Source organism: Juglans microcarpa x Juglans regia, chromosome 3S (genome assembly GCF_004785595.1).
Source record: "Juglans microcarpa x Juglans regia isolate MS1-56 chromosome 3S, Jm3101_v1.0, whole genome shotgun sequence".
NCBI classification, from domain to species: Eukaryota; Viridiplantae; Streptophyta; class Magnoliopsida; order Fagales; family Juglandaceae; genus Juglans; species Juglans microcarpa x Juglans regia.
This window is the reverse complement of record NC_054599.1, coordinates 26823994-26842572: the sequence shown is the minus strand read 5'-3', so window position 1 is coordinate 26842572 and position 18579 is coordinate 26823994. Positions and strand designations below refer to the sequence as shown.

General features: G+C 37.7%; 2 protein-coding genes across 8 annotated transcripts; one reads left to right on the top strand and one right to left on the bottom strand.

The window, feature by feature from the left end:
- The first annotated feature begins 1172 nt into the window (after positions 1–1172).
- On the top strand, positions 1173–7963 carry LOC121256996 (QWRF motif-containing protein 2-like). Its single transcript, XM_041157833.1, is given in 7 exon segments — positions 1173–2172; positions 2175–3016; positions 4026–4145; positions 4896–5012; positions 5152–5241; positions 7403–7510; positions 7603–7963. Coding segments are annotated over 7 exon segments (2019 nt in total). The 5' UTR covers positions 1173–1511; the 3' UTR covers positions 7684–7963.
- A 1644-nt stretch (positions 7964–9607) lies between these two features.
- On the bottom strand, positions 9608–15917 carry LOC121256997 (BTB/POZ domain-containing protein NPY2). Of its 7 annotated transcripts, none has more exons than XM_041157834.1 (5): positions 14977–15917; positions 13922–14696; positions 12419–12488; positions 10507–11685; positions 9608–10304 (listed from the first exon to the last, which is right to left on the bottom strand). In XM_041157834.1, the coding sequence occupies exons 2-5, from the start codon at positions 13981–13983 to the stop codon at positions 9738–9740; spliced, it is 1878 nt and encodes a 625-aa protein (XP_041013768.1). In that variant the 5' UTR covers positions 13984–14696; positions 14977–15917; the 3' UTR covers positions 9608–9737. The 7 variants fall into 7 exon arrangements, with proteins under 7 accessions (XP_041013768.1, XP_041013769.1, XP_041013770.1 ...); XM_041157835.1 differs by having other exon boundaries at positions 15253–15917; XM_041157836.1 differs by having other exon boundaries at positions 15356–15917.
- Between the last annotated feature and the right edge of the window lie 2662 nt (positions 15918–18579).

Below are 18579 nucleotides of genomic sequence, written 5' to 3'. Positions count from 1 at the left end.
AGACTGAAAATACAAGATGCTGGTGAGTTTGAGAAGGTTGAGACAAAGGGGGAAAAAAGTTAAAGAGCAGTGTATTCAAAGAGGTAGAACTGCATTGAAAGCAAGGGATGCAAACATGTACACAAAGATTATAGACATATAGAAGATAGAGACTGAAAGATATGTGGCATCTTTATATGAGTTTTGTTAATTTAATAATGGGTGTTATAGCTTGGCTTGCAAAAATCACAACAGTGAAATTATTAAAATCTGATTTGGTTAAGGTTGTCGCAATTTCATTAACCCCCCATCAACCACTACTTTGTTTGAGAGCCATTTTCAAGGAGGTTAGCTCATTCATGTCTTTCTTATTGAGGTAATCTCTCCCTTTCTCTCTAACATCTGCAGTAACTGTATCTTCAGTCTAATCAGTAACTTCACTAATTAAAACAAATCAAAAAAAGAAAGACTTTTACCCACCAAATATGCAGAAGAACAGCAAAGAAATAAAGCTGTGCACTTTCATCTGCATTGAGGACCTTTTATTCCTGGTCTGGTATGCAAAGAAGATAAACAGACCTCATGTGTTCTGTTTTGCATAATTTCAATCTCTTAGTTAATTCGAAAAATCAATATAAAAAGTGAATCTGTTTTTAGAAAGAAACTTTAGGAGAGATCAAAATGACTCTGAACCATCTGATTGCCTAAAATTTTAATTATGTCACTTTTGGCTTTACATTAATCAAGTGAAAGATCCCAGAACTGGCACATGGTATCAATATTAGTGTAGCTGGGAAAGGCAATGACCGAGTAAATTAGATCAAAACCTCGAATGGCTAAATGGGTAAATCATGTGTAATCTATATATTTCATGTATATTGTATTACTCAATTAGATTCTATCTGTATTTCTTTCATCCTTGTCTTCCTAAAGATGCTATCACGGGCTTCATAGCTCACACGCAGACTTTGTCAGGTTTGCATATAGCAGAGATCAACATAAATTACGTAACGCTTCTTAGTTTCAGATTGAAGGAATGATTCCTATGTTATGGAAAATACAGTTAAATAAGTGAAAGTAAGAAGTAAGAAATAACAGTTCATGTGAATTTCTTGGAAAAAAAATATGAGGGAACCATTAAATGCATTGTTTAATTAGTTTTAATTTAGCATATGTTGATTAGAATAATGTAACGTCCATCCAAAGATTCACTAAAACCCAAACGCAAAACCAAAAAGCACACCTGCGAGCCCCCCCAACTCTCACCCTCACGGCCTCACCAACTCTCTCTCTCTCTCTCAACCCAGAAGATATTACACTTCTTCCTCCTCCGCTGGACCCCGAATAATGCTGAATCCTCCACAAGCCCCTTGTTTCCCTTTCATTTATTGCTAAGATCCTTGATCTCTCTTTGCGGGTTGTCTTGGCCATGAGAAACAGTGGGTTTTGGGAGGATTGAAATAGAAGCACTTTGTTACAGAGACAATGTGAGAGAGAGTGAGAGGGAGAGAGAGTTCCAAAAAAGTCCTATAATGGTAGCAGCCGTTTCTGAGGCAACTGCTTCCACAAACCCCAAAACCATTTCCCGACAAGAAGATGGCCAACAAGCCCATCTTCTAAGAACCCCACTGCTACCTCCGGAGAAAGACAATGGCCTTGGAAATCGTCCTAGAAGACCCAGAGGCAGACAAGTCTCTTCCAGGTATATGTCTCCCTCTCCTTCCACATCTACTTCCACTTCCACTTCCACAATTACAACAACCACGACCACTTCTTCTTCTTCGACTTCTAGAAGATTTCCATCTCCTTTGCTCTCTCGCTCGTCCAATTCCACCCCTGTATCGACCTCATTACCCTCGTCTACGGCTACGAAACGGTCCCAGTCGGTGGACCGGAGGAGACCCATTACGTCTCGGCCCATGACGCCAATCCCCGACTCGAAATACGGCAATGCCGCTGAGGTATCAGCGGCTACCAAGCTTTTGGTCACTTCTACTCGGAGTTTATCAGTGTCGTTTCAGGGTGAGGCGTTTTCACTTCCAATTAGCAAGACGAAGGCACAAACGCCGAGCTTGGGCAATGCGAGGAAGGGTACTCCGGAGAGGCGAAGAGGGACCCCTGTTAGAGGAGGAGATCAGGTGGAGAATTCGAAGCCATTGGAGCAGCATCGTTGGCCGGAAGGACCCGACAAGCGAACTCGACTATTTCGGGTCTGAATAATCCGATATTGTCGAGGAGTTTGGATTTTCGAAATGGTGTTGTTGATAAGAAGATGGTTGGAGTGGGATCTGGGAAGGTTGTTCGGGCAGTGCAGAATTCAATGGTGATTGATGAGAGTCGGAGGGCCTCGTTTGATGGGAGATTGAGCTTGGATTTGGGCAACGCTGCTGAGTTATTGAAAGGTGTTCAGCAAAACCCGGATGCCAATTCAGTAAATGAATCTTCTGTGCCTTCTGATCTCACTGCATCTGATACAGATAGTGTGTCCTCTGGCAGCACTTCCGGAGTGCAAGATTGTGGTGGTGTTGTTTCCAAGGGAAGAGGTGGGGGGCCTCGAGGGATTTTTGTGTCGGCAAGGTTTTGGCAGGAGACAAATAGTCGCTTGAGGCGCCTGCAGGATCCAGGCTCACCATTATTGACGAGCCCTGGGTCGAGAATGACTGTCCCAGCAAAGTTTGTTCAGTCGAAAAAGTTTGCTAGCGATGGCCCATTGTTGTCTCCAAGGACAATGGATTCACCTATTAGAGGAGCCACACGGCCTGCATCACCAAGTAAGCTTTGGACATCTTCAGCTTCGTCCCCATCAAGGGGGATGCCTAGTCCTTCTCGGGTCAGGAATGCTGGCTCATTGAATAGTAACCCAAACGGTACACCTTCGATTCTCAGTTTCTCTGTGGATATGCGGAGAGGGAAGATGGGGGAAGATCGTATTGTTGATGCACACTTGTTGAGGCTTCTACATAACCGTTACTTGCAATGGCGATTTGCAAATGCGAGGGCAGATGCTATCTTCATGTTGCAGAAGCTGGATGCTGAGGTACGGTTATTGTGCTTTACATTGCATCATTTCGAATATACGGATTTCGTCTAATTCAATCATTATTTTTGTGGACATAATTTCCGTCAGACATGCCACTAGTATTCCAACTATGAAGACGTATTTTTTGCAAATTATAGTTCTTTAGTCTCTGTGCCCGACCGTTCTAAACTCATGGAACTCGTGTTAGCTAAGCCTAAGAAAAGCTATTCATTGGCATTTTGGATTTACCGTTAAGTTAGTCGTAGTAATTTTAGTATGGAAATAAAACTTTTAGAAGAAAAGACCATAAGGTTATTTGTGGTGCCAATTATTTAACGGTGACCAGGTGTTGAGGGCTTGAATAAGAAGTCGTTGAGGTTTCTATGGTAACTAATTAATGGTACACGGTTTGAGCTCAAAATTGTATCTTGCTAAAGATGTAAGTAAGTGGTAAACAGCATATCTCATTTACATCGCATGAATTATTTTATCCTTAAGAGCATATTTTTATTTCACTAATAAAATTTGTTGTCTTTTAGTAGTACATTCTTGTTTTAGTCAAGCTCCACTAATGAATGGGTTTGTAGACGTATTCTGGTTTGAATGAATCTGTGATCCTATGACAGCTAGGTTTAACTTTATCTGTTGGTTTTCAATCAAGCTCATCTTTATTAGTTTTGTTGTGAGATTGTTTGAGCTCTTTTTCTTTCTTTCCTTTTTCCCAAGTAAGCAGTTTGACCTCTATTGCGCCCACTGAATGAATCTGGACTGGACTTCCTAGTTGTTGCATTGATTTCGTCAGACATTAATAATTTCTGTTTGTATTTCTTGTCAATGTTGGATTGTTTTAACCACACTAGGGCATTGTTTTTCATCTTAGAGCTTGCTGTCACCTCCCAAGCATTTTTCATGGTGGCGTCTGTGGCTGCATAAGATGTAATGCAATCAGTTAGCTGCTATATTTTGCAGGATGGTCAGTGCAATATTTAGTCCACTGGTCTTATTTTAACTTTATTCTTTGTATCAGAAAAATCTGTGGAATGCATGGGTAACTATCTCAGAACTACGACACACTGTCACACTTAAAAGAATCAAATTGCTATTGCTGAGGCAAAAACTGAAGTTAGCTTCCATCCTTAGGGGACAAGTAAGATTCTGAACTTTTACTTTTTTATAATTGAAAAAAAAAAAAAAAAAAAACATGCATATGGTAAGAAAGCTAGCTTCCATCCTCGGGACAAGTAAGTTTGACAACTTTACAATATTGCAATCGGTTTTATGCTTGTTCCCCTTGGCTCTTAAATACCCAGTTCTTCAAATGTGGGACAGGCTTGGTCATCCACATCCATTTAATGTAGAAATGTTTGGTGCACTTCGGATGAGCCTAGCAATACACCATAAAACACTAACGCTGTTAGCAATGTAGAATGATTTGTTGTGTATTAATTTCTTCCTTCTAAATCAAGCTTCACTCTAGCTGTGCATCTCCTCTCACTCCTGAATATATATATATATATATATAGTAGAACATGGTAGGACCTTGTTCATTTATTTGTTAGTAATTATTAATCTTTGATAAGGTTTCTTGCTCCATTAAAAATCTGACTTCATTTGTAAAAGAGTTATCCCCATGGGTGTACCTGGGCTATGCCTATCTTTATATCAATGAAATAACTTGTAAAAAAAAAAAAGTTACCCCCATGGGTCCATAGGCGAGCACCGACTCCAACTACTATGCATTTCTTTTGTAGGTTTGGTTCCTTTACTTTTTGTAATTATAAGGTTATGATATGTTGCTATGCTCTCTCTCTGAGTCTGTAGTTCTGTTGAAGGAGAGCTGCACCTGATATATGATTCCAGTTTTTACAATGAAGTTTGTTATGCTTGGTGAATGTAGATGAATCATTTGGAAGAATGGTCCCTTTTAGATAGAGATCACTCTAATTCTTTGCAAGGAGCAACTGAAGCTTTGAGGGCCAGTACTTTCCGTCTTCCAGTTGTTGGAAAAGCCGTAGTATGTACCTTTTTCCATTTTCTTGGTTTTGTAGATTCTCCTGGTACTCAGCCCAGAGCCTTGAGATAATTATTAGCTTTTCAAAGGCTCAAACATTTGTTGTTGAAGTTGTGAATCAATCTGGTTTTATTTTTATCAGGCTGATATTCAAAACTTAAAGGATGCTTTGGGCTCGGCAGTTGATGTGATGCAGGCAATGGCATCCTCAATGTACTCTCTTTTGTCAAAGGTGATTCCATTCTTGGTCTAGCAAATTATTTTTCCATTTACAAAGCTGTGTGCAGTTAATGACATTGTAAATTGTATCTCAAACATTCTGAAATAAAGTGCTGCTATTACAAGAAATTTTTAATTTTATCCTAGATGTTACAAGGCTTTGAGCAAAAAAATCCACCGACAGTGTTCTACTTCTTTTGCTCTGCTGATCCATAGCACTGAGAATGAAGGGGCTTTGGCATAGGTGATAGCCAGCATAAACCTTAGTCATAATATAGGAGTAAAAATATGTGCGCAAAATTGGAAGGTAGAATTACCTTGCCCTGAACATTTTCCTGGCAGCAAGCATGTGATCATAGTTTATACAGGAATTCCTTTGCATTCGGGTGAAACCGCAATACTTTGGAGAGGTTTTATTTCCAAGCCATTCAACTTGACCCATATATATTACATCATTTTCTTTGCTTTATTCTTTATTAATGCTAATTGATTGACCGAGACATTTCAGATTTTCCACATCTGACCTTGTGATTTATAGTTATAGTAGTGAAGGAAGATAGTAATCAAGTGCTTATGCAACCTAGCATATTTGATAGATATAGGGTAGGAATTATTTAGATGGGAATTGAAGAATTATGGATAAGATTGATTTTTGCGAAATCAGAGATGTGACCTACAATTATTAATGACTTTGACTGAGTTAATGAACAAATTAATCCATATCTGCTTTAAAAATGCTCTTTTGTTTTTTAATAAGACTTCATTAAAATATGTAGTGGCTTTAAAGGAGCTACTTAGAAAGTGAAGGAAGATAGAAATCAAGTGCTCATGCAACTTAGCATATTTGATACATATAGGGTAGGAATTATTTAGATAGGAATTGAAGAATTATGGACAAGATTGATTTTTGCGAAATCAGAGATGTGACCTACAATTATTAATGACTTTGACTGAGTTAATGAACAAATTAGTCCATATCTGCTTTAAAAGTGCTCTTTTGTTTTTTAATAAGACTTATAAAAATAATAATAATGAGACTTCATTAAAATATGTAGTGGCTTTAAAGGAGCTACTTAGAAAGTTTGATTCCTCATAAATCTTTCAGTTTGGTATTCTAAATGAATGTCAGACTTGCATTATGAATCACCGAGGCATGCATTATGAAACCTGCAAGTACTAAACTTTCTGGCACCTCATATTATCTTAACGAGTCTCAAAGAAATTTGTTATACAAGAACCACTTAGCATGCTTTTTATATATTTATTCCTACATGGTGTAATATGTAGTTTCAGAACTTATCCTATATGATGTAAAATGTAGTTCTGGAATTTATTTAAGACTCCTGTAATTAAAGTTTTTAACTCTTCATGCATACTATAATGGTGGTTCTAACCTTATTTTAGAAAAAAGACAGCTTTTGATATGGCTTGTAAAACATAAACCTATCAGTCCAAAGCGCAAGCAAATTTCTGAATGTTGACTTTGTTTAATTCCTATATGAACAGATTGATTGAGACCAGGATCATAGCTGGACAAGGAGTTCTATCTTTTGTTCATTTAGTCCTCTTTAAACATATCATGGTGCAAGGATACAATGACTCGTAACTGAAAGAGGGTATAAATGACATCGAAAGGCATCATTGCTCCCTCAGTTGAACTTGTGAGGGTGACAATCGCCTCTAGACTGTGAATCCTATATTTTTCTAATAAACTCGCTTAAATATGGGAGTGCTGCAATTTGTTGTCTCTTAATGAGACAGATTGCCTGTCAAAACACCAAATACAAGAGTCTCCAGAAGTTGCCTCATGCTTCAATTCAGTCCCAACCTGTTACTTACATTTAATCCATCATTGGTCTTTGTTGTGCAAAAATGTTTCAGCTGAGCTTTCAAAGGAGTCATTTTTTTTTAAGTTTGGGGAAGAATGGTACCCATTTGGATGTGCTGAATCCTGCGAACCTGACTCTGAAAACACCGACAGCAAAATGTTTTCTTGCTTGTTATCGATACTCCACCCTAATGGTGGAAAATAAACTGTTTCAAATTTTGTTGCAGCCTTGGCATGATACTGAAAATATGGATACTGAGAAATGCTAATATCAAATAGGTTGATTGAAAGCCATTGCATGTGCTTCGCATCAACTCATATATCTGAAACCATTTGTCACTCACAGGTGGAGGATATGAACTCCTTGGTGACCGAACTGGTGAAGGTGACTGCAAAAGAACAGGTTTTGCTTGAACAATCCAAAGATTTTTTGTCTGCTTTGGCAGCCATGCAGGTAAACTTAGCTCTCTTATTGTTATTATTATTTTTTCACATACAACTTTTCATTTTGTGATCTTATCCATCACTTTCTTAAATTCCCAACAGGTCAAGGACTGTAGCTTGAGAACACATATAATACAACTTAACCGTGCACCGACTACCAGCAGCCTGACTACACGTGTGTAGAACTGATCTTATTTGACCATTCACTATTAATTCTAACATTACAAGCAACCTTACCCTTTTCCACGGCGGCATTGGCTTCTTATTTGGCGTTTCTGGAACCTGTTTTGGTCTCTTCTTTGCCATGTAACTTAGTATCTGAAGATTACAGAAAATCACTCTTCTTCTGACTAATAGATGTACACAAGTACTCATCCACCATCAGGCAAAAACAAAAATTGTATTTGTATATATATGATGTTCTTCGGATCACTGTTAAATAGTTCATCACTATATTCTTTTATTCTGAAGTGCTCTTCGGTTCGTCAAATGTGATTGTTTTGATGCCATGTCGTGAAAGGCCCGAGTTAAGCAAAGACTGACGACTACCTATCAAGATTTCTCTAGCTGTAACAGATACGATTATCTTGAACTCCCCCATCAATGAAGTAGAGGAATTTGACTACTTTGGTCAGAACGGCTCACGTTAAATTTCCGGCACATGCGGAAGTAAGGAACAAAGGAAACCCAACACTAACGTGCGCTGCCGGGGACACCGAACCGTCCGTCCTCGTGTCTTTTTCCATGTAAGCGCCCGTACAAAACATGTCGGCTGTATCTTTGCTTGTCTGTATTCATTGCACTGAAGGCTTTATAGAGGTCAAACATCTCCGGCCCCGGTGCTCCAAGCTTTGTTTTCTTGTTACTAATGAGCCATCTCTCAGATATGAATATTCCTCCGTCTTAGCATCGACAGGAATTCAAACCTATTCAGGATAGGACCTATGGCAATGGACATGGTTTTTAGTAGATTTATCGGAGGCATGAGCAAGAAATGTGTGGTCTTTGTGTTTTTTCTTTTTTGAATTTTTTTTTTTTTAATTTACGTGGAAACATAATAAGCAGTGTGTTTATGCGCTACATGTAAAAATAGCATAACTCTTTGATATATGAGGGATTTATAACGTTGTGTTGAACTTCTTGTATGATAATAAATTTGTGTTTTGCGTTTAATTATCAGCTTAAGGACCAGATAAAATATAGAATAAAATAGCCTGTCCAGACTTACAGTTTTGTTTTTTGGTCACTTGTGATAACAAGTGCAAGCATATTATGCTTAATTCTTTGGAAATATAAATGTTACGGTCACAAAAAAAAATTTATAAAAATAAACTCATAAATTGACATGGTTTTATGTGATATATTAAATTTATTTTACAATAAAAAGAATTTTATAATTTGACATATCATATCAAATCACGTTAATTTACTAATTTATTTTGGCAAAATTTATTTGTGACCAAGATCCTGTAAAAGATGATTGTCAGAAAGAAAGAAAAAACATATTTTGCATCACAAAAGGATCATTAATGAATGAAAAATAGGTAAGGTGACACAAACTTTCAAATAACTTATGGGCGCAGGACAAGCTGATTTAGACGGAGTGTTGCGCATTGGAGCTGGGCCAAAGACTTCGGGTAAGAAATTCACGGTTTTGTAGCTTGGACTTGAACACAGTTATTGCCCCAAATCGGGGCAATAGTTGCACGTTTTGAGCTATATTTTCATTGATGATTATTCTAGGTTTTGTCATATGATATGTTAATCATAATTAGATTAGCTTCATTTTTCCTTTGCTTCTAAGATGAACCTACAACTCCTAAAGATTGAATTAACCCTACCCCGAGTGGGGATGGATAAATCTCTTTAGTGCAATGGGGGATTCTTTTTCATGAATGGGACTTGAAAGTATTTTTTGTTTTTTTATATGATCCACAGCTTTTGTATTGTGGTTGCAAGTCTTCTTCAAAACACCCTTTTAAATGGCAACAACTCTTACCTCTTTGGGCATTTGACTTATCTACCGGTTACCCTTCTTTGTTATTCCCTCAAGTGAGAAATTTCTCTACTAACAGTAAATTTCTTAGCAAAACCAACTCTCAACTCCTCATCTAAAATCTATATGCACTTCATTTTTGCTACATTAAACGATAAGCACTACTGTTGAAGTTTGCTAATGTCATTAAGAAAGCAAAAGGCCCAAAAGAACCCACCAACACTATTTCTGTCAATTGAATCTAAGATACTGAATGCCTCCTATTTCGGGAAGGTGTTGATTTAACTTCCTCTGGGTTGGCAGAACCAAGACTATCTGATGAATCCGAGCCACTATTGTCACCTTGTCCCCCTTTGCTAGACCACAGTTTGGCAAAGATCTTCTTTGACTTGAGCAGCCCTTTCATTTTGTAAATGGCAGCTTTGTCAACATTACCTTTACCATCATCGTTCCTCTCACTGCCTCCAACTCCATTGGCCAACCTTAAAGTAGCTAGCTCCCCCTTTAGTGCCTTGAGCTCCTCAGCTGTCGCCACTGCATCCCAGTCTTCCTCTGTGTTTGTTGTTGCTGATCTTGAGCTCCCATGAGAGCCGCTATTTAGATCCTTGATGCCTTTTAGTAGGTCAGGAGTGCTGCTGCCTGATGATGCAGCAGCCCTAACCTGCTCAAAAAAGAGTACCTGCACAACTACACGCAATGGCAGTCTCTCATTTTGAACAGCATGCATGCATGCATCAACTGAAAGCTTCTTGCAGTCCATCAGCTTGCATATCCTCTTCCTCTCGCTCTTGCTGATCCCTGGGTGCTCCTGCATCAAGGCACAGTGAATAAATGCAACTCTATGTAGAACTTTCCTAGCAATAACACTGACTAATTTTTGAATTCAACGGCAGTGCTTAATTAACTAAACTTCTAGTGTGAAACCTACTACAACAAAATGCAAACCATGTTTTGCACCATCAAATTTGAAACTTAAATATTCACCATAAAATCCTCTGAGAAACTCCTACCTTTAGATACATGTCAATGGCACGATAAAGCCCATCGTGAGCAGGCCGACAGATACCGGACACCATATTGGCAAGATCAACAAACATCAACAAGGGTAGGTTGGGATCCTTAGAGATTTCGGCAAGGTATCCATCTATCGATTTTGCTACCATCAGCTTGGAAGCATCCGATAAAATCCCTGGTCTTCTTGTCTTATGAAGCTCATTGCTTTCTTCGAGTGATTCAATCTCAGCATTCTGATCTTGCATTAGGAACTCTTGTACTATTTTCTGTACTGAACTAACATCAAACATGGTAGTTTCCTCTTCTGATGCTCGGATCAAAAGATCATTTACAGAAGCCTCCTCCAGTTGCTGTCCTATTCTCCTTACCAGCTCAACCTTGGCCATCTCTCCTGAGTCCACAAAAATGGAGGCTTTCAACAACTGGAGCAAGAAACTACAAGTGACACTGCCTTTCTCTGCAGGCAACAGCCACACTATTGTGTCCACTATTGACCGATACTTTACCATATCTCCTGACTGAATCAAACCCTTGCTGAAACCGGGCAACCTTCTATAGGCATAGGCTTTCAAGGCCTCCCCAATCACATCATTTGAAACTATCCCTTTAGTTTTAATATTCATTAGAGCACGCTTATATAGATCAATTTCAAGCTCACACAAATCCTCAACCCACCAGTCTTTTGGCACTGGACGGTTTCTGACACCATTCCAGGTTGAACCATTCCCATTTTCCTCCGGGAGCTTCTTCCGATTATAGGTATAAGACCAGTTAACCTTGGAAACATCAACACAGGCCTTGGTAGCTATAGATTCAATACAGTTGCTGACCACCTTCAACTCCTCAGATAAGGGTGACAGAAACTTTGTAGTCTGCAGAACAATGATCGAATCTTTCCAGCTGCGGAAAATACTAGAGCTAAGAAAGACATCAATCTTATAAATGAGGTTCCCTCTCTCCATGGTCTCATTCATTTCTAGGTACTCGGCTGCACATCGAGCTGCAACAACGTTGTATGCATTGAGGGTGACAGTCATGCCATAACAAAACTTGGCACATATCTCAAAGGCAGATGGACCACCAGGTATGTTAGACATGTGAATTTCATCTGTGTTCTCTTCGGTAGTGGTTGTGACCAACTTCTGCAAGCGGGCACTCTTAGACAGTAGAGGAAACTGCACACCAGATATTTTAGATATGGTATCAGAGAAAATAAATTGACATGTTGTTTTGAATGCAAACGAACAGGGTTGAGCCAAGTTTTCCCAAATCTGCTCGAATTCATCACCAAAGTGTAAATTAGAGCCCATAGTGGCATGGTTCTACTACAGATGGTTATAAGTTAAGGCTAATGCCAACCAATGCCTCTTAACACTAATTATTTTCACATCTTCATAACTATCAAATCTTTTTTTTGGTCCCTTTTCTTTATTTTTCTAATCAATTCAGCGATTATCTAATTATAGGCTAAAGTTGTGTCGATTACTACCATTTTATTTAGTTTTACTCGGTAATAAATTATATGTATAACACTTTCAACACCAAATGAACTGAGTCATAGTCTGGATTTAAAGGTCTGCTTTATAAGCGTGGAAGAACTCACAGTTTGAAAGTGACCTAGCTCAACTCGTTGTGACTCTGTATGCTCGCATTAGTTGCCTATCATTTACATATATAATAATAGATTTTTTTTTTTTAAGTTGTTATGTTGTATAAGGATCCGTGAAGATAAATATTTCATAGATTAAACATGCTGGGTAAGTAGATAGGCTGCCTTCCATGCATCATGAAATCCTACAAAGTGGGGACAGTAATACAGTTGGAGCTTGAGAAATAAAAAGTCAAAAGGGGCTGAAAAACGATTATCTTGATTTCATACCAACACTACTCAGTGAAATAATATTGTACCTTATGAAGATAGAATTTTACATCCCCCACAATAAGAACAATGTCTGTTGCCAGCTCACTTGCCGCATACCTGCATATTGATATTCTCTCGTAAAGTTGCTGAGAAAAATTAAATACAAGCAAGTTACTGTAAATCAAATACCCTGCTTCAATTTCAATTGAAGACATGAGTCTCTCTTAAATGGAAGGCAATTGGCAAGCACCAAAATAATAGACATGGAATCTACTTCACCAGAGCAGGGCAAAACCGCCATTACTTGCCAAAAAGTGATATTGCACCAGTGCAGTTTCTAATACACCAAGCTTCAAGTTATCTCTATTGTAGTTATACAAGAATCCTCAGTTTAGTATTATGGTTGCCATATATGGTCTGGATGATGGTTTACAATCAAAAGGATCCCATTTTCTCCCATACCATTCCTGAAGGGAAATAATTCAATTTTCAATGCGTTTAATGCCTTTATACCTAGGACCAGATATAACTCCCCAGCTTTTTGGTTAACCGATGCATCCAAAGTTCAGTCTTTCAGAACAAATGTAAATCATTAATATTCAATGAAAATGGTAATTAATGATTTTTTACTCACTCGATAAAATAACCATCATTTTTTTTGAATCTCAAAACATCCAGTTGCTAAATAATGCCAACTGAGGAACTACTAGAAAAACAATACTACAATAACAGTGCGCATCTGTCAAAAAAGCTTAACATTTGTAAGCATACGTAGAAAATTTAATGAAAACTAAAAAAGATCAATCTACAAATTTAATAATTCTCTCATTTCAGACGTATTTTGAACATATTATAAAACAAAGCACTTCCTTTGGGCATCTGCTATTGTACTTGATGGGGCCTGTTTTCATGATTTCATTGTTGATTTTTCTGGTTCCTACCTTATAATTAGGTGTTCTCTCTTGTATTCTCTCTGTATAATAAGGCTATCCCTAATAACTTGGTTTTATTAATTTTTTTTTTTATCCATCAAAAAAGAAAACACTGCCTATCAAACCTCAAATGCAAAGGGAGAAAAATCATCCAAGGTCAATCGACATACATCAAAAGAGTACAGATTTAAGGCCACAAAATGGGCAAGCTCAAAAGCTAAGCTGAGCAAATAGAACTTTCAAACCCAGCAAAAGTTACATTAAAATAGGCCCCTATTTAAAATTTACCCCAAACAACTCTTTATAGTGGCAACGAGTATAAAGACATGATATTTGAAAAATATCATTACCCATTTGAAAATATCAGTCTAAATTTAAAATGCCCTGAACAAAAGTGCTACAGTAAGCATCAATCTAAGCGGTAAACCTAACGCGAAAGAGGTGGCAAAGAGGTTTTTAACGAACAGAGAAACAGTAGAAAGAGCCAAGTTATCGGTAACAGCCTTAATGGACCGCAAACTAAATGCATCAAACATAAAAGCAGCACCAGTAATTCCAAAACAAATTCAAAAAGAAAATTGATGGAACACAGTTTTAAAAATCTCTTAAAGATCTTACCTGAATTCGTTCCCATCAGTCTGAAAGGAATCCGGCTTCGATCCAAGTTTCATAAACTTCATCTTTGAAAGCAAGAGATCAGCTTCACCCTTTATACCTTCAAACCAGCCTTCTCTAATACTCAACTGAGTAGTGCTAGTCACCCCGACACATCCCCATACATCGACTTTTCAATCGAGGGAAAATACCCAGAAATAGAAAGAAGAGTCCCAGGTGTGGGGACCAGATTTCTCAATGCAACCAAGCTCCTGCTCTCCAAGAGAGAAAAGAAGGATCTCAAAGAGGGGAAGGATATATGCTTGTGGTGGTATGAGAGCGAATCTTTTTTTACAGCAAACCGAGGCAAAGAGTCTGAGTAAGAGAGAGAAAGAGATAAAGGGAAACACAAGATGGAGTTGTGCAATTTTTTAAGAAAAGGCTCTCTTGAATGCCAAGAGAGGCAAAGAAGAGGCTGTTTCCTTGGTCGGCGGCAAAGCCCACGGAGTCCGGGTGCACCTAGTCAGCCCAGGAGACATCGCCAACAGACTCCTAACATTAAAATAATGCTGAGACTTGCGACACCCGCAAGCACAAATCTGACTCCACCTCACTTCCCCCACTATTTCTTTTCTCTCTTCCTGATCACTCTGTTTCTTTGTTTTCCAATATTTTTTAAGCATTCATACCACCAGGCCCTCTTGTGGCCTTTAAAGCTCCAAGTTTCAAATCCAACATCTACAAATCAAACAAAGCACATTTATGTATGATTTCTTCCCCCGTTGAAGTTTGAAAAAACCTGAAACGGAAACAGCATCTCGGCATCAGTCGAAGAAACCACCAAAACGGTAGACAACAAGCATCTCTCTTTATTTTTGCACCGGTACGGGAATAAATGGGAGAGAGATCACAAAAAACAGAAGTTAATTATAGTAATGAACAACCAAACATCAACTACCAACAACAAAGTCACAACAAAATTATAACTGAAATCTAAAGGAATCTATCAGAGTATATCACAGAAATCTATTAAAATATTTAAGCTGAAGATCATGTCTTTGTTGTATAATGTTAAAGACCTAAAACCCCACATGAAGAAATGTGCTCCATATCAAGTTGGAAACATAAACACAGAACCCCAAAAGCCACTCTCCGTGTAAATTCCAACAAAAACCAAGACCCACATATCAAATCTACAAAGCTGGTTAGTGTAATAAAAAGTTACATGTAATGAGGTGAAATTAAGCATTCCAAGTTTGAGGTGGTATCAGGCTATCAGCAAAAACGAAACCAATAAATCTAAAACCGTATCAAGGAAGAAGCAATTGCAAACACCAATGGGACTGGCATATTACACCGGCATTCCATCCGAACTATTACACCAGCATTCCAATCGTTTTGCGTCAAGATCGGAAATTCAGTGGAACAGTGAACTGCCAATGGGAATTTTTAACTCACCATCACCAAAATAAAAACCGAAAGGCAAAAGCTAAAGAAACAACCCAAAATCACCCGTCAGAAAATGAGCTGGTTCTCACAGTTTCTGCATCAAACACACGAAGTAAAAACCACAGAGGCCCCCAGCCGCAGTGAAGATTACCGTAAAAGCCAAGCTATTACCGTGTTACGAAATCTTTCATCAGTCTCGTTAGTACCAACATTACCACTTTCTCCAAACACAATATTTTCCCTTTATTTACCTACTTTCCTTTTCCTTTGATTTTCCGTGAGAAAGCCGGAAGATATTGATTCGATTTTTGGAGGTATTAACATTCACCATTACACTTGCTCAGTCATGCACGCCACACGTACTGACACTCCCAGCTTTCCTGTTGTTGCCCCCATAACGCGGACTCCTTCATTAAAATGACCCTTCACTTCCTTCCTAAATAACCTCATTACCCATCATCTCTCTCTCCCTCATCCTGCACCAACACTACTGCTATCTTACTATTCTACGTCAAGGTGGTGGCAGAAAACTTACATAGTGTGATTGATCAAATAGTACCAAAATATATGTGTGTGGGCTTCAAAGTTAAATGTCGCAGTTCAACTGGCTAGAACTCTAAAATGTATAATTTTTTTATTTTTATTTTTGGATTTCCCCTTTGATTTTTAATTAAGTGAATCATTATTCTGAAACTCAAGTAATTATTAGCCAAAACCATGCTATCGTTTGGAAAAAGCTACTCCGAGTCCGAGCACTCCTATCATTTCAAGAGGCCCGTGTGAATTATTTTGCAGATCTTTTGGGTTGGTTATACATTTAATTTGACTGATAAAATCTTCAAAGCCATCGATATGTGATTTCCATGTCAATTAATGATCTGTTTAGACAGTAAAAATATTTCATCTCATCTCATCTTATTATCCAAACCGTATCTAAGTAAATTTTTTTTTTCTAGATATAATAATGGTTGCACAGTAATGTATGTATGTGGCCACGTAGTTGGAATCAATTATAATGAGATTTTGTTTCAATATTTCATCCCCTACTTGTATGGTTGATTTCATTTAAAAATTTTAATGCAGCTTAGATTATAAAAATACATAACTCACCATCCTGTGGTCATATCCTAGTTGTGGAAAAAGAGCTTCCCTACATCCACTTTGACCTTTTTTTCTTTTGGGGACTATACATATACTTTGACCACCACATGCTTTTGCTACAATGTTAGGTATGCCTCCACACATTTGCCAAATGCTTAATTTTTATTATATTAAAAAAAATATCACTAATTTCGAGGAAAACCATCTTCATCCCTTGCTTTAAGTTTCAGATTCTTTGCATTTTCTAAAGAAAATCCTATGGCGAAATTCTTCATAAAATTGTTAAAAAGCATTTAAGTATTTTCAATTTAAGTTTTCTACTATATAGATTCAAAGTCAACAATCATATGAATTACATCGCAATTGTCGGGTTTTTTAATTTTTTTTGAGATAATTAATCTAGCAATCACATTTAAAAACTATATAATTTGTTGAGAATATAATAGTAACTATTTTTGATTGATTGTCTTACACAGTGCACATGGCCACCACTGCCTGCAGTACTCTTAAATCACTTGAAACCAAAAATGGTATTGCTTAATATTAATTAGCCACCCCCAGAATCATGGCAACCATTGGTGTTGATAAGGTCAGGATTACATGCACCAACGAACACCAGAGGGAATGAATGGCATACGTCAAAGTAGAAGATGGTCGATGCATCTTTTTATGAAAAAAAAGAAAAAATTAATGGAACATGGGGGTGGTCAGGACCACTGGTATTGGTATTAGGTTAAGCATCTTTCTCCCCCATGTTTCCTGATTGCTCTGCCAATAAGAAATGCAGAATGGATAGAGAGAAGATGCATTTTAAACTCGGAAAAAGAGTACAAAATACAGAGACTGTGCAGACTGTGGTCCTCCATGAGAGAGTTATATAATAATCAAACAGTGTAGTAGAACTTGTGGGGTTGAGTGGAAAATTATCAAAAAATCAAAATAATACCAAGAATTATTCTCATCAATCACTATTTATTATCCTACACTCTGTGAAAAATACTTCATATCTTACAAAAAAGTTATAGATGTGGGATGCGTGAGTGAACAATGATTAATGTATAGTAAATCCCAACTTACAAATACAAATGCCCATGCAGAGTAATCCCAACTTCATTTCTTTTCAGTGATGCCAAACACTATATTCACCATTTTCTTGGCAGCAATAAGTGAGCATTGGCAAGCATTTTTTTTTTCACACCCAAATTTTGACAAAAGAAATAAAAAAACTTTGTAGAAAAATTACATACTTTTGTGGCTTTTTTTCTATCTGCTTTTTCAATGCAGCCCTACAGTAGTGAATTTAACACGATCACGCCTAAATCTATATAGTGTGTGGCCCAGAGGAACAGGCAGAGGCAGAGGCTTAGGGTGTGGCTTCGGCTTTATGCTTTTGTCAGAGTACATATGTACCTATAATTGGAAAAGGATGATTAAAGGCTTCCAGCACTGCCTTGCAAAAGCCTAACAATTGGTGCGGCCCATTATAGTGATGTTTGATACTTTAATGCCACCAAAGTTTGTGGCCCAATTGCTTGGCATTGTTTCTTTTTTTTTTATTTTTTTTTTTTTGCTTCTCATCGAGTAATTGTACACCATAGGGTTATGATGATGAGCCTTTCTAGCTTATACATAAAGAAAAGTACTGCTCTCGCTCTCACGCAGACAGAGATACAGAGACATGTCATTGTAGTGATGCTATTGGACAAACATTGCCAACAAAAACATGATGATGAGAGGACGTGACACTAAAAAAATATGCATATTTTTTCGTCTCAAAGCAAGGGACAATTACAAAGATCACTTCACTTGCTTGCTATCTGCTAATATCTTCTGAGATGGCTGAGTTGATCTATCATTAGCTAATGCAATAATAACGAGAAGAATATTCAGATTGGCCCAACCCCAAATAAAGATAAGAATGGTTAAGCATATATATATTTATAGGTCCAAATCAAGAGCAATATGCCGATATTTAAATGAGCACAAGGTGGATAAGTACTAAGCAGTTAGCAGCCGATCCCTTGACTTTCCGCCCAGATGAAAGGCCAATGAGATCATCAATTACTCAAAAAGAAATTTTATGAATCAATTATTATTCATTTTTACATCTTACATTTATAGTTTTGTTTTTT